Source organism: Sminthopsis crassicaudata, chromosome 1 (genome assembly GCF_048593235.1).
Source record: "Sminthopsis crassicaudata isolate SCR6 chromosome 1, ASM4859323v1, whole genome shotgun sequence".
NCBI classification, from domain to species: domain Eukaryota; kingdom Metazoa; phylum Chordata; class Mammalia; order Dasyuromorphia; family Dasyuridae; genus Sminthopsis; species Sminthopsis crassicaudata.
The window spans coordinates 85,543,647-85,565,072 of NC_133617.1; the positions used below are offsets into that span (position 1 = coordinate 85,543,647).

The 21,426-nt window shown below is 34.6% G+C and overlaps 1 protein-coding gene across 2 annotated transcripts in view; it reads left to right on the forward strand.

Annotated features, from left to right (window-relative positions):
• TRAPPC9 (trafficking protein particle complex subunit 9) overlaps positions 1–21,426 on the forward strand; it is a 968,086-nt gene that overhangs the window by 214,756 nt on the left and 731,904 nt on the right. For both annotated transcript variants that reach the window (XM_074264738.1, XM_074264741.1), the window contains 2 exons: positions 1,857–1,989; positions 18,695–18,858. In XM_074264738.1, the coding sequence (XP_074120839.1) occupies positions 1,857–1,989; positions 18,695–18,858 (297 nt within the window). The remainder of the gene's footprint in view (positions 1–1,856; positions 1,990–18,694; positions 18,859–21,426) is intronic.

A 21,426-nucleotide genomic window follows, 5' to 3' on the forward strand; every position in this document is an offset into this window, starting at 1 on the left:
GTTATACAAGCAGTCCTTGTGGCTAGTACACAAGTAATTTCTGTTATATGAGTCAAGTCTGCAAAAAGCCTCCCTATCAGAATCTACATTCTTTTGTGACTTATACAAAATATGAATTATTTATACTTTTATTAGATAAGTGACTAGACATGTTTTGCTAATGAATAATTATTATAAATGATTGCCCATTACAATATCATAATGGACTGATTAATACTGATTAGTGTTTAAGTATGAGTCTTCAAGAAATCAGCTTTCTCATGACCTTAGGCAAATCACATAACAATCTTTGCCTCATTTTCTTTATTTCTAAAGTTGAGGGTAGGATTAGATGATCTTTTTGGTCCATTCTATCACTAATGTCTGAGGATTTTGTGAATTTATACTGTAGAATGCTACAGTGAGAAGGGGCCTTCAGATATACAGTGTGTGATGGTAGAAAGGAATAGCATATTATAGCAGGAAGAGACTTTTCAATAAAGAACATTAGAACACAGAATATAGAACAGTTAGAACTAGAAAAGATCTTAGACAGCAAATAGTCCAACTTCCTTATTTTATAGATAAGCAAATTGAGTGTCCTGGAGGACCTGCCAAAGATCACAATGTTAGAAGAACAGATTGAAGTAGTTAAAGTTACACATGGTAATATACCAGACTGGGTAACTGAAAGTTAAGAGAAATGATTGAAAGGAATGTTTGTCAGTTAAATTCAACAGGAAGAAATATGAAAGAACAGGAAATTGGAAGTGTTTGAAATTGAGGTCTTTAAAGAGGCAGAAACCAAGACTTTATATATCTATAAAAGAATTTTTTTTATAATTAGATAGAAGTCTTTTTATTTTCAGCTTAGAGTTGACTTAAAACTAGTGAAAAATAGTCATTGTTATTTAACCAAAGGTTGATATTTGATTATGGATGTATATTGTTTGTGATAATTATATCTATGTTTATAGTCTACTTTAATCTTTTATTAAGTATGGAAATTTTTAGTCAGATAAACCCTGTGCTAGGTAACTTCTGAAGTTTCTTCTCTCTCAGTTATTTTGTTATTCTGTAATTTTGCATGTTTGCTAATAATCTCATTTTAAATCACTTTGAAAATTATTCAGTTTTGAAATTAAGTTTTTGAACATATTCTTCTTCCATTAAAAAATCATATTTTTTATGCTTTATATTATTGTTGGCAATGTGACTTTAGCATCTGAAAGATGCTCATGCCCATGGAGCATTAGTTTCCAAAAATTCTGTCAAGCAAGCAAGTTTTAAGGTATTGACTGAGTTTTGGCCTTTGTGATACTATCTAAAGTCTTAGTTTGTAAAAGCTTATTTCCAAAACATTAGCCATAATATTCTTAGTTGTTGTTGTTGTTGTTGTTGTTTTTTTCTGCCAAAACCATTTGTAAACTTTTCCTCAAAGCATAGTTGGATTGATGAAATCATAAATTTTTAGATTATATTCTTTCTTTCAGATTACAAACGTCTGGGTTTTCCTGTGTCTAAAAGCATTCCAAAGCATTTTTACAATATTTATTAAACCTTCTTATGCCTTGCAGAGAAGTATTGCTTCATTCTAATTTTTTTTTTCCCTGAGGCATTTGGCGTTAAGTGACTTGCCCAGGATCACACAGCTAGGAAGTGTTAAGTGTATGGGGTCAGATTTGAACTCGGGTCCTCCTGACTTCAGGGCTGGTGCTCTATCCACTGCGCCACCTAGTTGCCCTATTCTACATTTTTTATATGGACAAATAGTAATGTGGAATACTGAATAGCCATGCAATGAATATTCTTGTTGATTAGAAGGAATTAAGAATAAAACCTTTCAAGATTCACTGAGATTTAAATTTTTTTTTCAGGTTATCATACTACTGTTTTTGGGGTGTTTAGTGATTGTTTGTTGGACAGCCTACCAGGAATAAAGACCAATGGCTCCACAGTAGAAGTTATACCTGCTTTGCCAAGATTGCAGATAAGCACTTCGTTACCCAGGTAAGCAGAGAAAAGAATTTAAATTTACATTTAAAAAAATAAATTCTTGCTTTAAAAAACTTTAGTCTTTAAATGATTTGTTTGCCCATGACACAGAGGCTAAGTATAATCTCATTCATTAATACTTCTTTTGAACAATGACAGAGTGGAGGATTATTTTAGGATTGTTAAGTAGGACAAGGCTTTGGTTAAAGCTATTAGAAATGGTACAAGGGAGATACATGTTCAATAACAATCATAATGAAGTGTGAACTGTGCTCTAGAATTGTAATCTTGGGGAAGAATGGGACCTGACTTAAAAGGGATTTAGCAGAATTTGGAATTCTTACTTATGAAATGCATAAAGAAAAATTTCTCTTCTCTCTCTTTTTTTAATTTTAAGTCTCATCAGATGAGACCAGATGGCGTATATCCTTCTCCCTTTACCTCCTTCCCCTAATTTTTTTTTTTTTTTTTTTTTTTTTTTTTTTTTTTTTGGCCTTTCTTTGTATCTCCAGTGCTCAGCACAGTTCTTGGCGTATGGTGGGAACTTAATAAATATTTGTTTATTACAATCTTTTCATTCTCCTTCATAACTTCCCCCCCCCCCAATCTCGTTTTCTCCTTTCTCTTTTCCCAATTTTAAAACAGATTCGCAGAGTTGAAAGGGCCATAAAATAGGCTAATCAATAATCAAAATGATAATTAAGAATTTCCTCTACAGCTTCTCTTATCAATACTGATATAGCACTCATTTTCTTAAATTGTTCTTGTTCCTATATGAGGTCTTGTAACTGAAAGTGGGGGGCATTGTGAAATTATGATTTATTATCAATAGATGTTTGATTTACATACCTGTTTTATATATCTATATACACATAAAAATTTCATGGGCAAAAAAGAGTTGCAAGTAGAAAAAGTTTAAGAAGCCTCATAGGATCTCTTGTAAGGAGTAATTTTTTTGTCTTGAAGCAAGTTATTTGAGTTTTGGATTGTATCAAGATGAAATTTATCTTTCTCCAGCTTCTGTCCATTGCTTCTAGTTATACTTTTTGGATCTGTGAATTCATCTTTCTTATAATTGTCTTAAATTTGAAGACAGACTCTTCTAGGTCTTCTCTTCTCCAGATTAAATATTTCTAGTTCCTTCCACTGATTTCCCTTGTGATGTCTTTTCTAGTTCCTCAACGTATTGATCATATTCTCCTAGTTTGCTGTGGTTTATTGTGTCCTCCTTAAAATTTGGTGCCATGATTTCTAAGGTATGATGTTACTAGGGAAATAGTTGAGTTGGGACTATTATCTCTCCTATTCTGGACACTAATTTTTTAAGGTTTAAGTTTATCTTAGCTTTAAAAAAAACACACACAACTATCATATCTCATTGTTGACTAATATTGATATTGCCAAGATACAAATCTCAATCCTTAAGTCCTTTTTGTGACCTTGTTTTTCTCATACTGCAACCTACCTAGTTGAATTTTAATGAATTCCAGGAATTGGTCAAGCTCACAGATCCATAATTTTTCTTTTTTAAAAATGAGGACATATCTCCATTTCTAATTCAATTGTACCGCTAACGTTTGCCATTATTTTTTCAAAGACTGATGATAGACAAGTGTCACATTCATCAATCATTTTCATCTCCTTAGGCATTTCATCTTGGCTTGGTGACCTAAGCTGTTTAAGGGCACTTACTCTTTTATCATCTCTTTATTTATCACATATAGTAAGTATCACAGGCCAGATTTGAACTCAGGTCTTTCTGACTCTATGGCTAATGCTCCATCTACTGTGCCACCTACTTGTTCCCAAATGCCTCTTAATAGTTTTTGTTCTATCCATAGGAAATAGAAGGTAGATTAATAGTTTCATTTCTTATTTTCCAAACTACATTCATCATTATTGCATCCACCCATTGTAGCAGTGGAAACTTCTGATCCTCTTCCTCATACCCAATAAAAAAGAAAACAGCTTTTTTTCATGTGTTTATTATTCATTGCCAGGTCTAGTTTATTTTGAACTTTAGCTTTCCTGATACTCAATATTTGATAAAATTTTATCATTCATTTGTATCCCCCAGTTACCTATATTTGTTCTTATTGTTCATATGTCTTTTAAAAATATTATTTGGTTGATGTTGGCCATAAATATATAACTTCTACTTTTCTTCCTCTTTGGAATTGCTTGTGCTTGTCTTATTAGAATTTCATTTTTAAGAACTTCCAATTCTTCCTGAGTCAAATTTCCCATAGATTTTTAGGTCATAGAATCCCCGTGATTATTTCTAGACATGCTTTAAAATAGGTTTCCATGCTATGCCCAAAAAGTTATCAAACTGTGCATACCTTTTGATCCAGCATTGCTGCTATTGGAAAATACTAAAGAAGGGAAAGAAACCTGTGTGTGCCAAAATGTTTGTGGCAGCCCTTTTCGTAGTGGCTAGAAACTGGAAAACGAAAGGATGCCCATCAATTGGAGAATGGTTGGGTAAATTATGGTATATGAATGTTATGGAATATTATTGTTCTGTAAGAAATGACCAACAGGATGATTTCAGAGAGGCTTGGAGAGACTTACATGAACTGATGCTGAGTGAAATGAATAGAACCAGAAGATCGCTGTACACTTCAATGCTGTATGAAGAGGTATTCTGATGGAAGTGGATATCTTCAACATAAAGAAGATCCAACTCACTTCCAGTTGATCAATGATGGACAGAAACAACTATACCCAGAGAAGGAACACTGGGAAGTGAATGTAAAATATTAGCACTACTGTCTATCTACCCAAGTTACTTATACCTTCTACTTAAAGTGCCACAAGAAAATTGGATTTACCCACATATATTGTATCTAGATTATATTGTAACACATGTAAAATGTATGGGATTGCCTGTCATCTAGGGAAGGGAGTAGAGGGAGAGAAGGGAAAATTTGGAAAAATGAATACAAGGGATAATATTATAAAAAAATTACTCATACATATATACTGTCAAAAAATTTTATAATTATAAAATTTTAAAAAAATAATAAAAAAATAAAATAGGTTCCCATGAATTTTATTATGATCTCTATACAGATAATTCCCAAATCTCTATATCTATCTTGAATGCTAATCTTGAATCATGAATTTCTTATTGGAGGTTTCAAACTTTTAATATCCTATAAGCTTCTCAAACTTAAATTATCCCAAACAAAACTATTATCTTTCTCTACAACCTACCCCTTTTTCGAATTCCTTGGTTTCAGTATTCTTTCAGTCTCTCAGATTTGCAGTCATGGAGTCATTTTCAGAACTACACTGTCACTTATTAACTTCTCCTCCTAGCCCTTTCCCATTGTATTCAGTGAATTTCTAAGCCCTCCATATCTTTGCTTACATTTATCTTCACTTCATTTACATGCTTGCTAACTCAATTTATACTTTTATTGTTTCTCACCTGGAGTGTTGTACTAGCCACTTAATTGATATCTCTACTTTAACTCCTCTTCCCAAGCTGTCCTTCATACAACTATTGAATTGATGCTCCTATATCAGGTATTTGAATGTGCCACTTGTTGCTTTAAAAGATCAAACTAGTTTCCTATTTTAGAGTAAAAATGGAAACTAACCTTTTTTGAGCCCTTCATAATCTGTTTCCATTCTGCCTTTGCAGACTTACTACAAATTCTCTTAATGCATTCTAGGTTCAAGCCAAACTGGCCTGCTTATTATACCTCATCTTCCATGTCTTATCTCCTAGGATATTAAAAAAAAAAAGCTTATAAGGAGTTGATGTTTGTCCATTTTGGCAGAATTTCCATTGACTTGCACAGTGAACATTTGACTCTGTCCTGTTACCTTGATGAATGGGAAGGCAGTGGAACAATGTTTGGTTTTTAGCAATTATATCCTTTGACTCCCTTGTTATAAGTAAAGCCATTTTTCTTGTATTTTATGTTTGATGAGTGCCTTATTACATTCCACTCTTGGACATGAACACTGGACTGGTGTGAATTAGATCTGACCTAGAATTAATTCCCTTTATCCTTTGGGTTTTGGGATCCCTAGCTTGTTCCATGCTTATTACTTACAGTGACATTTTCCTGATTCCTATGATTGTCTGTGAAATACATACAAATGAAAGACAGTCTGTTTAATTTCTGAGAATAGTATGAACTCTAGACATATTCACAATAAGAATACAAAATACCAATTATCTACTTTATATAAGCATATGATACTAAAGGTTGGGTGTACATGTAGAATCTGTAACAAAATCTCTTTCAGTAAAACAATTGAGTGACTCAACATCGTGGCCTAGTGTTCACTTCTTGTGCCAAGGATCCTTCTAAGAAAAACACCTCTTAGAACTTTCCCTGTATCACTAAGAACTGACCCACTCAGGCCTAGACCAGCAGGGTTTTAAAGGGACAGTTTACTGTGTTGAAAAGAGCACTAGATGAGAAATCAGAAACCAGTTCAGAATTCCTGCCCTTGCTGTCCTACTTAGTGGCTATGTAACCCTAAGCACATCACTCCAATTCTGAATCTTGGGCCCTTCTCATCAGTTAAACTGATCCAATTAAACAGGTATTTCTTGAACAATTGCTGTGGGCCAAGTTTGGACTGGGTGCTAGCAATAAAGAAAGAAAAATGAAGTGCCATTTTCCCTAAGGGACACAAATAAATATTCACACAATGTATAAAAAGTGAAACTAAGTAGTTGGGAGTGGAGAAGCTGCTACCAATTTCAGGGGCGAGAAAGCTTCCAGAATGAGATGGCCCCAAGCTGGACTTTGAAGGGAAGCTAGGGATTTTCTAGGTCTGGTGAAGACAGAGGGCCTGCAGCATGCAAAAAGGCCTGTAGGCAGGATCATATATTGTCATGGATGTAGAATATGTGGAAAGAAGTGTATAATAAATGGGTCTCAAATGGGTAATATAGGCATCACTACTTTATAGGGATGTTATGAGAATGGTACTTTGTAACATGCTGTATACCTAGCAAGGATTATTATCTTTTTATCCACATTTCTGGTAGGGAATTGAATAATTTTCCCCAACATACTAACTTCTGGCTAAGCCACACTAATTCCAAATGCAGACACTCTAACATTTTAGTTAGTTAAACCAAGAGTAGCTATCAATTCAATTTGGTACTAAGGAAAAAAAAAAATATATATAACTTCATTGTTCTCCATTTCCTGACAGCCTAATTTCTCCATAAAATGTCCACAATACAAGTCATTCTTTCTGTTTCACAAAAATTTCAGTTATTGCCCTACCTAGTTTATATTATCTGGATCCAGCAAGGGAACAGAATGCTCCAAATGTCCATTATCCTATGCTGGTCAGGAAAGAAAAGGAGAGGGAAAGATGCTGGAACAAGATAACAATCGGTGAGTCAGACATAATCAATGCGTCATATGTCTTAGAGATACATTTAACAACTATAATCTAAGATTCTATGAGAAAATCTTCCTATATAATGAAAATACTCCAGAGAAGTTACCTCAGTGCAATAATGTGAAAGTCTTTGATTTCACATTTTTAAAAATTCTACTTCATGAGATGAAAAAACAAAGGATGGTACCTTTTTATTCTATTAAAGGAAGAAAAGTCCCTACTTCAAATGACCTAATCATCTAATATCTCAATCTTTATATCCCTCATCTGTAGCATAGAGTCTTGGAAAGAATGGGCATTTCATTATGATTATTTAAGTTGATCTTTCAGAGTTCAAAATATGGAATGATTTAAAGAACAAACTTTTTGACCATCTTGCATTGAAAGAGAGCACAATACTATTTAGACCACTAAAAAAGTAAAGAGTGAAGAGGAACCCAGATGGTAGAGTAACAGAAAGATATAAAGCCAAGCTCTTCTTTTAGTTTTTTATTAAAGCTTTTTATTTTCAAAACATATGCATAGATACTTTTGTATTTATTGTTTTGGAAATAAAAACCAAAACAAATTCACCCTTATAAAACCTTATTCTTCAAATTTTTTCCCTCCAAATCAGATCAAAAAGGGAAAAAAATGAGAAAGAAAAAAACAATCAAGTTAACAGCAACAACAACAAAAAAGGTGAAAATACTATGCTGTGATCTATACTCAGTCCCCACAGGCTTCTCTCTACATGCAGATGCTCTCTCCAATACAAGACCATTAGAATTGGCCTGAGTCATCTCACTGTTGAAAAGAGCCATATCAATCAAAGTTGATCTTTGTATAATATTGTTGCTGTATATAATCTTTTCTTGTTTCTGCTCACTTCACTCAGCATCAGTTCATGTAAGTCTCTCCAGGCCTTCCTGAAATCATCCTGCTAATTGTTTCTTACAGAACAATAATAACCCATAACAATCATATACTATAACTTCTTCAGCCATTCTATAACTGATGCTGCATTATTTTTCTAGCTTAGATCATCATACAGACACAGAGATGTATTTGTACGGGGTCTAGATAGGAATAATCATCAAAAGAAGGCCATGACGTAGAGCAGAGCAAGAAGAGGCTCCAGACAAACATAAAGGGAACTGTCCTTGGGCAGAATGCAGGAATACGATTCACCTGACAACTTTGTCATTCACTAATCAATCCTGTGATCCAAGGGGGAATGAGCAAGGACCTCTGCCTAAGGGTGACATTACAGGGTAAGGAACAGTTGAGTACCTTGGCTGTGTACTAAACATGAATCAAGTACAGAAGCAAGCATGTACAGAAACAAGCAACAGGAGTGAAGGAGAGCAGGATTCTCACTTCCAGAGTTCAGCCCAGTCTAAAACCCATAAGAAAATAACTCGGCAAGAATAACAGACCATAGGTATGCCTGCAGTTTTGTCACTGAACCAGATGGAAAGCTCAGGCACTGATAATGTCTGAATCTAGCTCAGTGTCTAAGATCTAACCAGGGGCAAGCCTACTGATGTGTTCTCAAACTCACATACAAGTTAGGAACTGGTGGAGCTCAGACCAGGAAAGCAGCTCTCAAACTTTGCCCTGGATCAGACCACTTTGGGAATACTCCGAGTTTACAACTCTCTAACCTGAACTGTCCCTGAAATAATTTAACATTCAACTCCTCCTTCTGCTTTGTTCCCACTTTCCTTCCCCCAAATAAAAGTAAAAACAGCTTTAGGACCAAAGAGTACACCTGTTGAATATGCAGGGTTTAACCCTAATTTAAAGTCCAAAATCAAATCTGCAGGTTTTCAGGTCTTTCAGATATCATTGATAGGAATAATATGACACCTCTGCCCCCAAAAGCATCAGCAGGACTAGCTCAAACATTCCTTCCATAATCATTCAGTGTTTGGCCCTAACATAAAGTGTGAAGTCAGGAATTAGACTGGAAGTCAAATGTTATCCATCATATAGAAACAAATTAGTTTTCTCAAATGTCTAACTATGAGAAGAAGAGTACTAAGTATACTTAAAATGAGATTTATTTTAAAGTTAGCCCTATTTTTTAAATTCTTAAAACAGATCTTCAAGCAACATTTGGAAAATATGGCTTTCTCTCACAAGTTTTTTTTTTTTTTTTTTTTAAGTTTAGGTTGGCAATCCATTATGTATAGTGATTGTGTAAGCCTTTGTACATAAAAGATGACATTGCTGACCCATTGTCATGAGGTTATTTGTTAAGAATTATGGATTCCCTTTCATTTTTTCACCAATGGCATATAGAGTTTATTATACATGTCCTTAATTTAATTTTTGCTCATATATGTGGTTTTCTATTTCATGTGTGTTTCATGGATCTTGTTGTAATAAATAAGCATGTAAGTTTTAGTTTATATGTGTCTTTTTTTCCTTTTCCAATTATTAAGGTGCTTTCAAATTTGTGATAGAATTTTTTGTTTGTTTGAATTACTGCACAAAGCTCTAAAGGGAAGGAAACAGATGAGCAGTTATTGAGTTTTACTAGTATCTGTGAAATATTAAGAGTCAGAGGATGGCTTCTTGCACATTGTACAGATTTTTATAGAGAATTTATGAAAAGACATAAACAAAAATTGCATAGGATTAGAAGAAATGGGTTGGCTGAAAACTGTGAGGGAATTCCTCCCCCAAAGAAATCACACATCCATTGAAGTACTGAAGTGGGCAAGTATTGAAATCAACTAACACTTAGAGAACTATCTTCTTAATAAGGTTTTATACCAGGTGTTGGTGATACAAAGATGAATATAACTATCTTGAAGTATCAGAGAGTTTCAGTGTCTTATCCATGTGGTCACACAGCAAATCATTTTTATAACCAAGTCATGAATTCATTTTCTCTCTCCTCAAACTAGAGCAAATTCTGGAAACTCTTGAGTTAATGGAGTTTTTGTTTTTAAATAAGTTTTTCATTGATATCTTCTCTTTATTATTTTATCATAGTTATCCAAATATTCTTCTCTTTCCTCCTCTCATATAACAAATAGTATTTTTTTGTAAGAGAGCAAAATAAGAAACAAAACCAAAATCCCAAACCACCTAACATATTGTTATATAGAGAAACCCCCCCTAATGTGCAATATGTAACACCTGTGAACTTTTCACTTTCATGATGGGATGATTTTGCGGTATCCCCGTGTCTCTTCATTCTGTATATTACTTTCTGCTTACTTTGCTCTGCATCAGTTCATAGAGGGCTTTCCATGATTCTCATCACACATATTATTTTTCATAGCATAGTTATATTCTGTCTCATTCGTTATCACTATTTGCTTAGCCATAGACTAATTGATAGGTAACCACTTTGTTTCCTGTTCTTAAATATCACCAAAAAAATACTGCTGTTAATATTTTGGAATATATAGATACTTTCTTCTTATTAATGGCTTCCTTGGTATATAAAACCTGTAATGGAATTTCTGTTTCAAAAGGTATATACATTTTAGATGCTTTATTTACACAAACGCAAATTGTTTTCCAAAATAGTTATACTATTTTATGGTCCTCCAACAGAATATTAGTTTCCCTATCATTATGCAAACCTTCCATGTATCTTCCAACATTGAGTATTGATATTTTGGGGGGGAGGAGGGGGGAAGGTCATTTTTGCCAATTTGCAGGATATAAAGTAAAAACTCAAAGTTGATACTTCCAGCCAAGATGGCGGCGTGGAGGCAGACAGCTGCTTGAGCTCCTCGTTTTCTCTCAGAACTTACTTCATGACAAGCCTCTGACTTAATGCTTGACCCAGAAAGAAATCCACAAATTATCATCAAGAGAAGACATCCTTGAAAGTCGCCAGAAAAGGTCTGTGTTTGTTCGGGGGAGGGTCAATCAGACTGGGCGCAGACTGAGGGCAGACAGCCAGAGCAAGACAGGCAGCTCACACAGCTCAGACCGGAGGGGGAGGGGTGTGATCTCTGCCGTTTCTGTGAAGGGGCTTTTGCCCCAGTGTGGATGCTCCGTCTTGGCAGCAAGCCAGGAGCGGTGGAGAGGGTGTAGACACCGGAGGTGAAGATTAAAACCCCAGAAAGCCAGTGTCTCTCAGAACCCGGCCACCCCCAACCCTCACCTGGACTGACTCGGTGCGTTCTCAGAGCCTCAGAGCGCAGACTCAGTACAGTCATTGCTGTTCTGTTAGTGGCTCTCTGCTGCCCTACCCCCAGTCTGTAGAGGAAGCCCATTAATAACATCCAGCCCTATCCCCCCCAAAACAGACCAATTGTTTCTCTTGTCAGTTTGTTTTCTTTGATTCCTACTCTGACAAAATGAACAAAAAATTCAAAAGGGCTCTAACCATTGACAGCTTCTGTGTGGAGAGGGAGCAGACTTCAAATGCTGAGGAGACTAGGAACAGACTGTCCCCAGATGTATCCCCTGGGAGGGATATAAGCTGCTCCTCAATACAAAAGAACCTCATAGAGGAAATCAAAAAGGCTCTCACAAGAGAGCTGGAAGAGAAATGGGAAAAGGAAAGGGAAGCTTGGCAAGAGAGCCTGGAGAAGTCATCCCATGCATTCAAAGACAGAATGGATAAAGAAATCAAATCATTGAGAAACAAGATTAGTGAGCTGGAAAAGGTAAACAACTCCAAGGAAAACAGGATTAGTGAGCTGGAAAAGGTAAACAACTCCAAGGAAAACAGGATTAGAGAGCTGGAAAAAGAAATCAGCTCTCTAAAAAATAAAATGGATACAATGGAAAAAAATTCCATAGAAGATAAAAACTCAATTGGACAATTACAAAGAGATATAAAAAAAGTGAGTGAAGAAAATACATCATTGAAAATTAGACTGGAACAAGTAGAAATGAATGACTCAAGGAGAAACCAAGAGGGAATCAAGCAAAACCAGAGAAATGAAACAATTGAAAAGACTGTCAAGTATCTTACCAGAAAGACAACAGACCTGGAAAACAGATCCAGGAGAGACAATTTGAGAATAATCGGACTCCCTGAAAAATGGGAGGAAAAAAAGAGCTTGGACACCATTTTCGAGGAAATTATCAAAGAGAACTGCCCAGACGTTTTGGAAACAGAGGGTAAATTAGACATTGAGAAAATTCATCGATCACCTACTGAAAGGGACCCTAAAATCAAAACGCCAAGAAATATAGTGGCCAAGTTCAAGAACCATCAGACAAAGGAAAAGATATTGGAAGCTGCTAGAAAAAAACAATTCAGATATGGAGGATCCACAATAAGGATAACACAGGATCTAGCAGCGTCCACATTAAAAGAACGAAGGGCCTGGAACATGATATTCCGAAAGGCTAAGGAACTTGGCATGCAGCCAAGAATAACTTACCCAGCAAGAATGAGCATCGTTTTCCAGGGAAGAAGATGGACATTTAACGAAATAAATGAATTCCATCTATTTTTGATGAAAAAACCAGACCTACATAAAAGGTTTGATCTTCAAATACAGAACTCAAGAGACTTCTAAAAAAGGTAAAAAGAAATCTTGAGAACTATACTTCTGTCAAAAAAATATGTAAAGAACATATGTACAATTTGTCTTAGAAACTAGAGGTGGAAAGGAGATTATATCATTAAAAAAGTATAAAGTGGTGGTACTACATCTCATGAAGAGGCAAAGGTAACCTATTATATCTGAGAGAAAGAAAGGAGGGAGATGAACATAGCGTGTATCAATAGACATATTCGATTTATGGTGAAACTTCTTCCACTTCATTGAAAAGTGAAAGGGAAGGAGTAAGCTAAGGGGAAGGGAATACAGTAATTTCGAGGAAAAGGGATAAAATAAGGGGAGGATCTTTAAGGTGGGGGAGGGATCCTAAAAAGGGAGGGCTGTGAAAAGCAAGTGGTGTTTACCAGTTTAATACTGGATAGGAAGGTAAAAGGGAAGGAAAGGGGAAAAGCATAAGCAGGGGTTAATAGGATGGCAAGCAATATAGAATTAGTCCTTCTAACCATAAATGTGAATGGGGCAAACTGCCTCATAAAGAGGAAGCAGTTAGCAGACTGGATTAAAAGTCAGAATCCTACTATATGTTGTTTACAGGAAACACACCTGAAACAGGATGAGACATTCAAACTAAAAGTAAAAGGGTGGAGCAGAATCTATTATGCTTCAGGCAAAACCAAAAAAGCAGGAGTAGCCATCCTCATCTCAGATCAAGCAAAAACAAAAATTGATCTAATTAAAAGAGATAAGGAAGGGCATTATATCCTGCTAAAGGGAAGCATCAATAGTGAAGCAGTATCAATATTAAACATGTATGCACCAAGTGGTGCAGCATCTAAATTCTTAAAAGAGAAATTAAGAGAGCTGCAAGAGGAAATAGATAGCAAAACTATAATAGCGGGAGATCTCAACCTTGCACTATCAGAATTAGATAAATCAAACCACAAAATAAATAAGAAAGAAGTCAAAGAGGTAAATAGAATACTAGAAAAGTTTGATATGATAGATCTTTGGCGAAAGCTAAATGGAGACAGAAAGGAATATACTTTCTTCTCAGCAGTTCATGGAACCTATACAAAAATTGATCATATACTAGGGCATAAAAACCTCAAAATCAAATGCAGTAAGGCAGAAATAGTAAATGCATCCTTTTCAGACCATAATGCAATCAAAATAACATTTAATAAAAAGCCAGGGGAAAATAGACCAAAAAATAATTGGAAACTAAATAATCTTATACTAAAGAATGATTGGGTAAAACAGCAAATCATAGACATAATTAATAACTTCACCCAAGAAAATGACAATAATGAGACATCATACCAAAATGTGTGGGATACAGCCAAAGCAGTAATTAGGGGAAGTTTTATATCTCTACAGGCCTACTTGCATAAAGTAGAGAAAGAGAGGGCCAACGAATTGGGTTTACAACTAAAATTGCTAGAAAAGGAACAAATTAAAAACCCCCAGACAAACACAAAACTTGAAATTCAAAAAATAAAAGGTGAGATTAATAAAATTAAAAGTAAAAAAACTATTGAATTAATTAATAAAACTAAGAGTTGGTTTTATGAAAAAACCAACAAAATAGACAAACCCTTAGTAAACCTGATTAAAAAAAGGAAAGAGAAAAAGCAAATTGATAGTCTTGAAAATGAAAAGGGTGAACTCACCACTAATGAAGAGGAAATTAGAACAATTGTTAGGAGCTACTTTGCTCAACTTTATGCCGATAAATTCGATAACTTAAATGAAATGGAAGAATACCTTCAAAAATATAGCTTGCCCAGATTAACAGAGGAAGAAGTAAGTAGTCTAAATAGTCCCATCTCAGAAAAAGAAATAGACCAAGCTATTAACCAACTTCCTAAGAAAAAGTCCCCAGGACCAGATGGATTTACAGGTGAATTCTACCAAACATTTAAAGAACAACTAACTCCAATGCTATGTAAACTATTTGAAAAAATAGGGATTGAAGGAGTCCTACCAAATTCCTTCTATGACACAGACATGGTACTGATACCTAAACCAGGTAAATCGAAAACTGAGAAAGAAAACTATAGACCAATTTCCTTAATGAATATTGATGCTAAAATCTTAAATAAGATATTAGCAAATAGACTTCAGAAAATCATCCCCAGGATAATACACTATGACCAAGTGGGATTTATACCAGGAATGCAAGGCTGGTTTAATATTAGGAAAACTATTAGTATAATTGACCATATTAATAATCAAATTAATAAAAACCATATGATCATCTCAATAGATGCAGAAAAGGCATTTGATAAAATCCAACATCCATTCCTACTAAAAACGCTTGAGAGTATAGGAATAAATGGACTATTCCTTAAAATAATAAGGAGCATATATTTAAAACCTTCAGTAAACATCATATGTAATGGTGATAAACTAGAACCTTTCCCTGTAAGATCAGGAGTGAAACAAGGTTGCCCACTATCACCATTACTATTCAATATAGTACTAGAAACTCTACCCTTGGCAATAAGAGCCGAGAAAGAGATCCAAGGAATTAGAGTAGGAAATGAAGAAATCAAATTGTCACTTTTCGCAGATGACATGATAGTATACTTAGAGAACCCCAAAGACTCTGCTAAAAAGCTATTAGAAATAATTCAGAATTTTAGCAAAGTCGCAGGATACAAAATAAATCCACATAAATCCTCAGGATTTTTATACATTACCAACACAATCCAACAGCAAGAGATACAAAGAGAAATTCCATTCAAAATAACAGTCGATAGTATCAAATATTTGGGAATATATCTACCAAAGGAGAGTCAGGAATTATATGAGCAAAATTACAAAACACTTGCCACAAAAATAAAGTCAGATTTAAATAATTGGAAAGACATTCAATGCTCTTGGATAGGCCGAGCGAATATAATAAAGATGACAATACTCCCCAAACTAATCTATTTATTTAGTGCTATACCAATCAGACTCCCAAGAAACTATTTTAATGACCTAGAAAAAATAACAACAAAATTCATATGGAAGAATAAAAGGTCGAGAATTGCAAGGGAACTAATGAAAAAAAAGTCAGAGGAAGGTGGTCTAAGTGTACCTGATTTAAAGCTATATTATAAAGCAACAGTCACCAAAACCATTTGGTATTGGCTAAGAAATAGACTAGTTGATCAGTGGCATAGGTTAGGTTCACAGGACAAGATAGTGAATAAAAATAGCAATCTAATCTTTGACAAACCCAAAGATCCCAAATTTTGGGATAAGAATTCATTATTTGACAAAAACTGCTGGGAAAACTGGAAATTAGTATGGCAGAAACTAGGCATGGACCCACATTTAACACCACATACTAAGATTAGATCAAAATGGGTCCAAGATTTAGGCATAAAGAACGAAATCATAAGTAAATTGGAGGAACATGGGATGGTTTGCCTCTCAGACTTGTGGAGGAGGAAGGAGTTTGTGTCCAAGGGAGAACTAGAGACCATTATTGATCACAAAATAGAACATTTTGATTACACCAAATTAAAAAGTTTCTGCACAAACAAAACTAATGCAAACAAGATTAGAAGGGAAGTAACAAATTGGGAAAAAATTTTTACAGTTAAAGGTTCTGATAAAGGCCTCATCTCCAAAATATACAGAGAATTGACTTTAATTTATAAGAAATCAAGCCATTCTCCAGTTGATAAATGGTCAAAGGATATGAACAGACAATTTTCAGATGATGAAATTAAAACTATTTCCACTCATATGAAAGAGTGTTCCAAATCACTATTGATCAGAGAAATGCAAATTAAGACAACTCTGAGGTATCATTACACACCTGTCAGATTGGCTAAGATGACAGGAACAAATAACAATGAATGTTGGAGGGGCTGTGGGAAAACTGGGACACTGATGCATTGTTGGTGGAGTTGTGAAAGAATCCAACCATTCTGGAGAGCAATCTGGAATTATGCCCAAAAAGTTATCAAAATGTGCATACCCTTTGACCCAGCCATACTACTACTGGGCTTATACCCCAAGGAACTACTAAAGAAGGGAAAGGGTCCTGTATGTGCCAAAATGTTTGTGGTAGCCCTTTTCATAGTGGCTAGAAGCTGGAAGATGAATGGATGTCCATCAATTGGAGAATGGTTGGGTAAACTATGGTATATGAATGTTATGGAATATTATTGTTCTATAAGAAATGACCAACAGGAGAAATACAGAGAGGCTTGGAGAGACTTACATCAACTGATGCTGAGTGAAACGAGCAGAACCAGAAGATCATTATACACTTCAACAATGATACTGTACGAGGATGTATGCTGATGGAAGTGGATTTCTTCAACATAGAGAAGAGCTAATCCAATTCCAATTGATTAATGATGGACAGAACCAGCTACACCCAGAAAAGGAACACTGGGAAATGAATGTAAACTGTTATTTTTACCTTCTGAATCCAATTCTTCCTGTGCAACAAAAAAATTCGGTTCTACACACATATATTGTCTCCAAATTATACTGCAATATATTTAACATATATAAGACTGCTTGCCATCTGGGGGAGGGGGTTGGGGGAGGAAGGGAAAAAATCTGAATAGAAGTAAGTGCAAGGGATAATGTTGTAAAAAATTACCCATGCATATGTACTGTCAAAAATGTTATAATTATAAAATAAAATAAAAAAAAAAAACAAAAAAAAAACTCAAAGTTGTTTTAATTTGTATTTCTCCTATTATTAGTGATTTGAGCAATCTTCCATGTGATTGTAAATGCTTTTTCATTTCTTCTTTTGAGAACTGTTTTTACCCTTTGAACACAAATGTATTAGGAAATGTCTATTACTGTATGTATATGTGTGTGTATGTATATGTGTATGTATTATTTATATAGCTTGGATATGAATTTCTCCTCAGAAAAATTTGATAGAATGGTTTTCTTTCCCTTTATTCATTCATTTTCCTTCTTATACTAGGTGTGTTTTGTCTATTCAAAAGTTTTTCAGTTTCATGTAATTGCTTCTATCTCTTCTTTAGTTAAGAATGTCTCCTAGAGCACAGACCCTGGAGTCAGAAGGACTCAAGTTTAAATGTGGGCTTAGAAACTTAATTCTTACTAACTGTGTGACCCTGGACAAATCACTTAACCTTAATTGTCTTGAATTAAAAAAATTTTTTATATATGTATATATATATCTTACACATAACTATGAGAATTATATGATCTGTAATTTTTTAATAGTATGATCTTTTAAAGATTGAATGGCATTTAGAACATATTTTGGAATATGACATAAGGTGTTAATCTGAGCTTACTTTCTATCAGATTGCTTTCTAATATTCCTACCAATTTTTATCATTTTAAATAGAGTTTTTTTCTTAGGTAATTTATGTTTTCCATTTTATGAAACACTGGGTTCTTGAGTTCTACTGTTTCTGATTCTTCTTTGTCTAGTTTATTCCACTGATCTTCCTTTCTAAGTTTTAACCAATTCAGATAGTTTTTGTGAATGCTGTTTTATAAGATATTTTGAGGCTGGGCAATGCTATTCCTCTTTATCCCTATTTCTTTTAATAATTTCTCTTACTATTTTAATGAATTTTGTTATTTTTTTCAAATTCCATATTTTTATCCCTTTGGAAATTTGGTTGGTATAGGATTAAAAATGCAAATTAATTTTTGCATGCTACCTGAATTTTAAGGACATATGGATTAAATATAATTTCATATTTTTTATACTTTTGTTGTTTGGTTGATTCTTAAAGTCTATTTTCCTGGTTCATAATTTCTTTTCACATTTTATAATGTCTCTAGTATATATGTCTTTTTCAATGATATGAATAATTTTTAAAATGCTGAGTCAGTCTTTTGTTTTATTGCTATTTTAGGTCAGCTCGTACTTTGCAGCCTTCCTCTGGGGATGAAATTTCCACTAATGTATCTGTCCAGCTTTATAATGGAGAGACCCAGCAACTTGACATCAAATTGGAAAACATTGGAACTGAACCTTTGGAGAAACTAGAAGTCACATCAAAAATTCTCACCACCAAAGGTAGCTTTTATTTATTTATTTTACTGTTAACAAGTCAGTGGTCATAGCCTTCTTCCTTAGTTCTCAGGATAAGAGCCCAGATAGTTTCCCCATGCTTCTTGTTCTTAAGCAAAAATGTACTCATGCCCTATTGATTTCAATGAATGTGCCCAAAGAATTAGTGTTACTTTTCAAAGTGGCCATTTCGCTTTTTTGACTGTCACAAAAATAAGCATAACACTTAAGATATTAGGACATTTAGCACATAAAAATTGCCATGTTAAGTCAAAATCAAAATTCACCCAATCATGAATTTTTTCTGGAGAGGATATTGAGTCCATGAGGTGATTTATAAATAGTACATACTTTAATACAATACAGCATTTACCACAGTGACTGGCACATAATGAACTCTTAATACATGTTTATTGATAGATTAAGTGTTCACTTTCTCTTATACCACACTCATAAAATTAGAGTTTATAGTGCAATAGAGCCTTAGTTGGCAGCCACTTGAGAAACTCTGTATTCGTTATAACCTCCTGATTATGCACACATACCTCTGCAGCAGGCCAGAAAAGTGGTTGCTGAATACTTTTTAAGCACTTTCAGTGACAGAGAACTCATTACCTTAAGAAACAGAGCTTTCCATTATTAGAATAGTAGTCATTATTAGGAAGTTTTTTTTTTTTCTTCAGTAGTGATCTGCCTTCTTGTGACTTCTAACTTATGATGCTAGTTTTTTCTTTCTAGTGAAAGTGAAGACCCAATATTTGGTATATAGTAGGCACTAATAATGTACTTCTTGAGTTATTATTGGATTCATTACCCTTTGTTACTGCCTCCAAAGTCCTCTTCCTTTTTCCCCCTGGAAATATGGTCATTCAAACATGAGAACCTTGTGAGGCAGTTAAGGTAGTTAGGTTATACACTCCTATGAGCAACAATAAATAAAATAATACACAGAGGACTTTTGTGAAGATTTTTCTCATCTGCAATTTTTCCGTATATCCTGGAAGGATATATTGGAGCTAAGGATATAATTATAATACTTTATAGCATGTTAGATAAGGCAGATAGCATTGTCCTTAAGTAACATACATATAAATCATAGAAGTTCTTTAGATTTTGTACTAAGTAAGGACCTTAAAGGTTATATAATCCAACCGCTTAATTTTATGGACAAGGAAACCAAGGTGCCTATAGTCGCAGTGAATGACAGAAACAAGATTCAGCCTAGGTCTTTTGCCTCCAAATCCAAGACTCTCTAGATAACATTATTTTCCTCGCATAGTTGTTAGGGTGCTGGGTTTACCATCCAGAGCATATACTAGCCATATGATCCTGGGTGGTCATGTAACCTCCCTTGGCTTCATATGTCAATTATGGACTCCAAGATTTTTTATAGTCCTGACTCTATGGTCTTGCAATTCAGTCACATTGCTAGCAAGTATGACTGAGACATTTTCTGATTCTAAGACCATATTGTTTCTTTATGTAATATTTTGTACCATTTAGACTGAATGTTCTTAGAATGATAGGTTTTAGAGCTGAAGAGCACCTTAAAAGTCATCTAGCTCAAGCATCATAATTTACAGATGAGCAAATTGAGAGCACCAAGAGGTTGTGATTTGCCAAAATCACTGTGATATTAATTGCTAATAAGCAATCAGAGGTAGCATTTGCTTCCAGGTCCTCTCACTCTAATCAATGCTTTTTATGATGAAGAAAGGGAATTCCTTTCCTGATTATTATTAATGGTTATGATTAGAGTCAATGATTCCACAGTGTATTATATTTTGTCATTACCTTCTTCATTACAACTCTATGAATTAATAATCTACCATGTATATTTTGCTTTAAAATTTGCAAGGCATTTTACAATTATTATATTTTAGTCTCAAAACCATCCTATGAGGTAGGTCCTATTAGAGTGATAGTATATTTTACCTATGGGGAAACTGAGGGAGACGGGTTAAGTGACTTTCTCAGGGCCACACAGCTTGTAAGTGTCGGTGGTCACATTTGAACTTAGGTCTTTTTTGACTCCAAATCTAGTATCTATCCAGTACACCATTCAGCTGTTTGTGAGGCACATAATAATTTTATGGTTGGAAGAATTTCCTAACAGTTAAAGCTTTTCAATAGCCAAATGGCTTACCTTTAAGAAACAGTCAATTAGTTGACAAGTTTATTCTAAGAATAACTATGTGCCAACTTGATATCAATCAGGATATTAGGCATAAGCACAGGCCCAGCTACTTGTTTGGAGATGTATATAGAAGGTGGAGACTGTGCTTAACAACCTGTTATTCTGATTGGGAAACAGAGGTACACTGAAGACACGGGAGTCAGGATCACAAGCATCAGTAAGCACCTTGAGATCAAGGACTTTCTTTCTCCTTTATTTGTATCTCCCTTAGAACAGTGCCTGAAATATACTAGGTGTTTAGTAAATATTTGTTGGCTGACTTGTTGATTAATTTGAGTTCCAATCTGGCAGCTCAAATCTTTTGGCCCTAGTCCTCCGGGCAGTTACCTCACAGGAGAGGGTATATTGAGAATGAAAAGAAATAATACATAGGATTG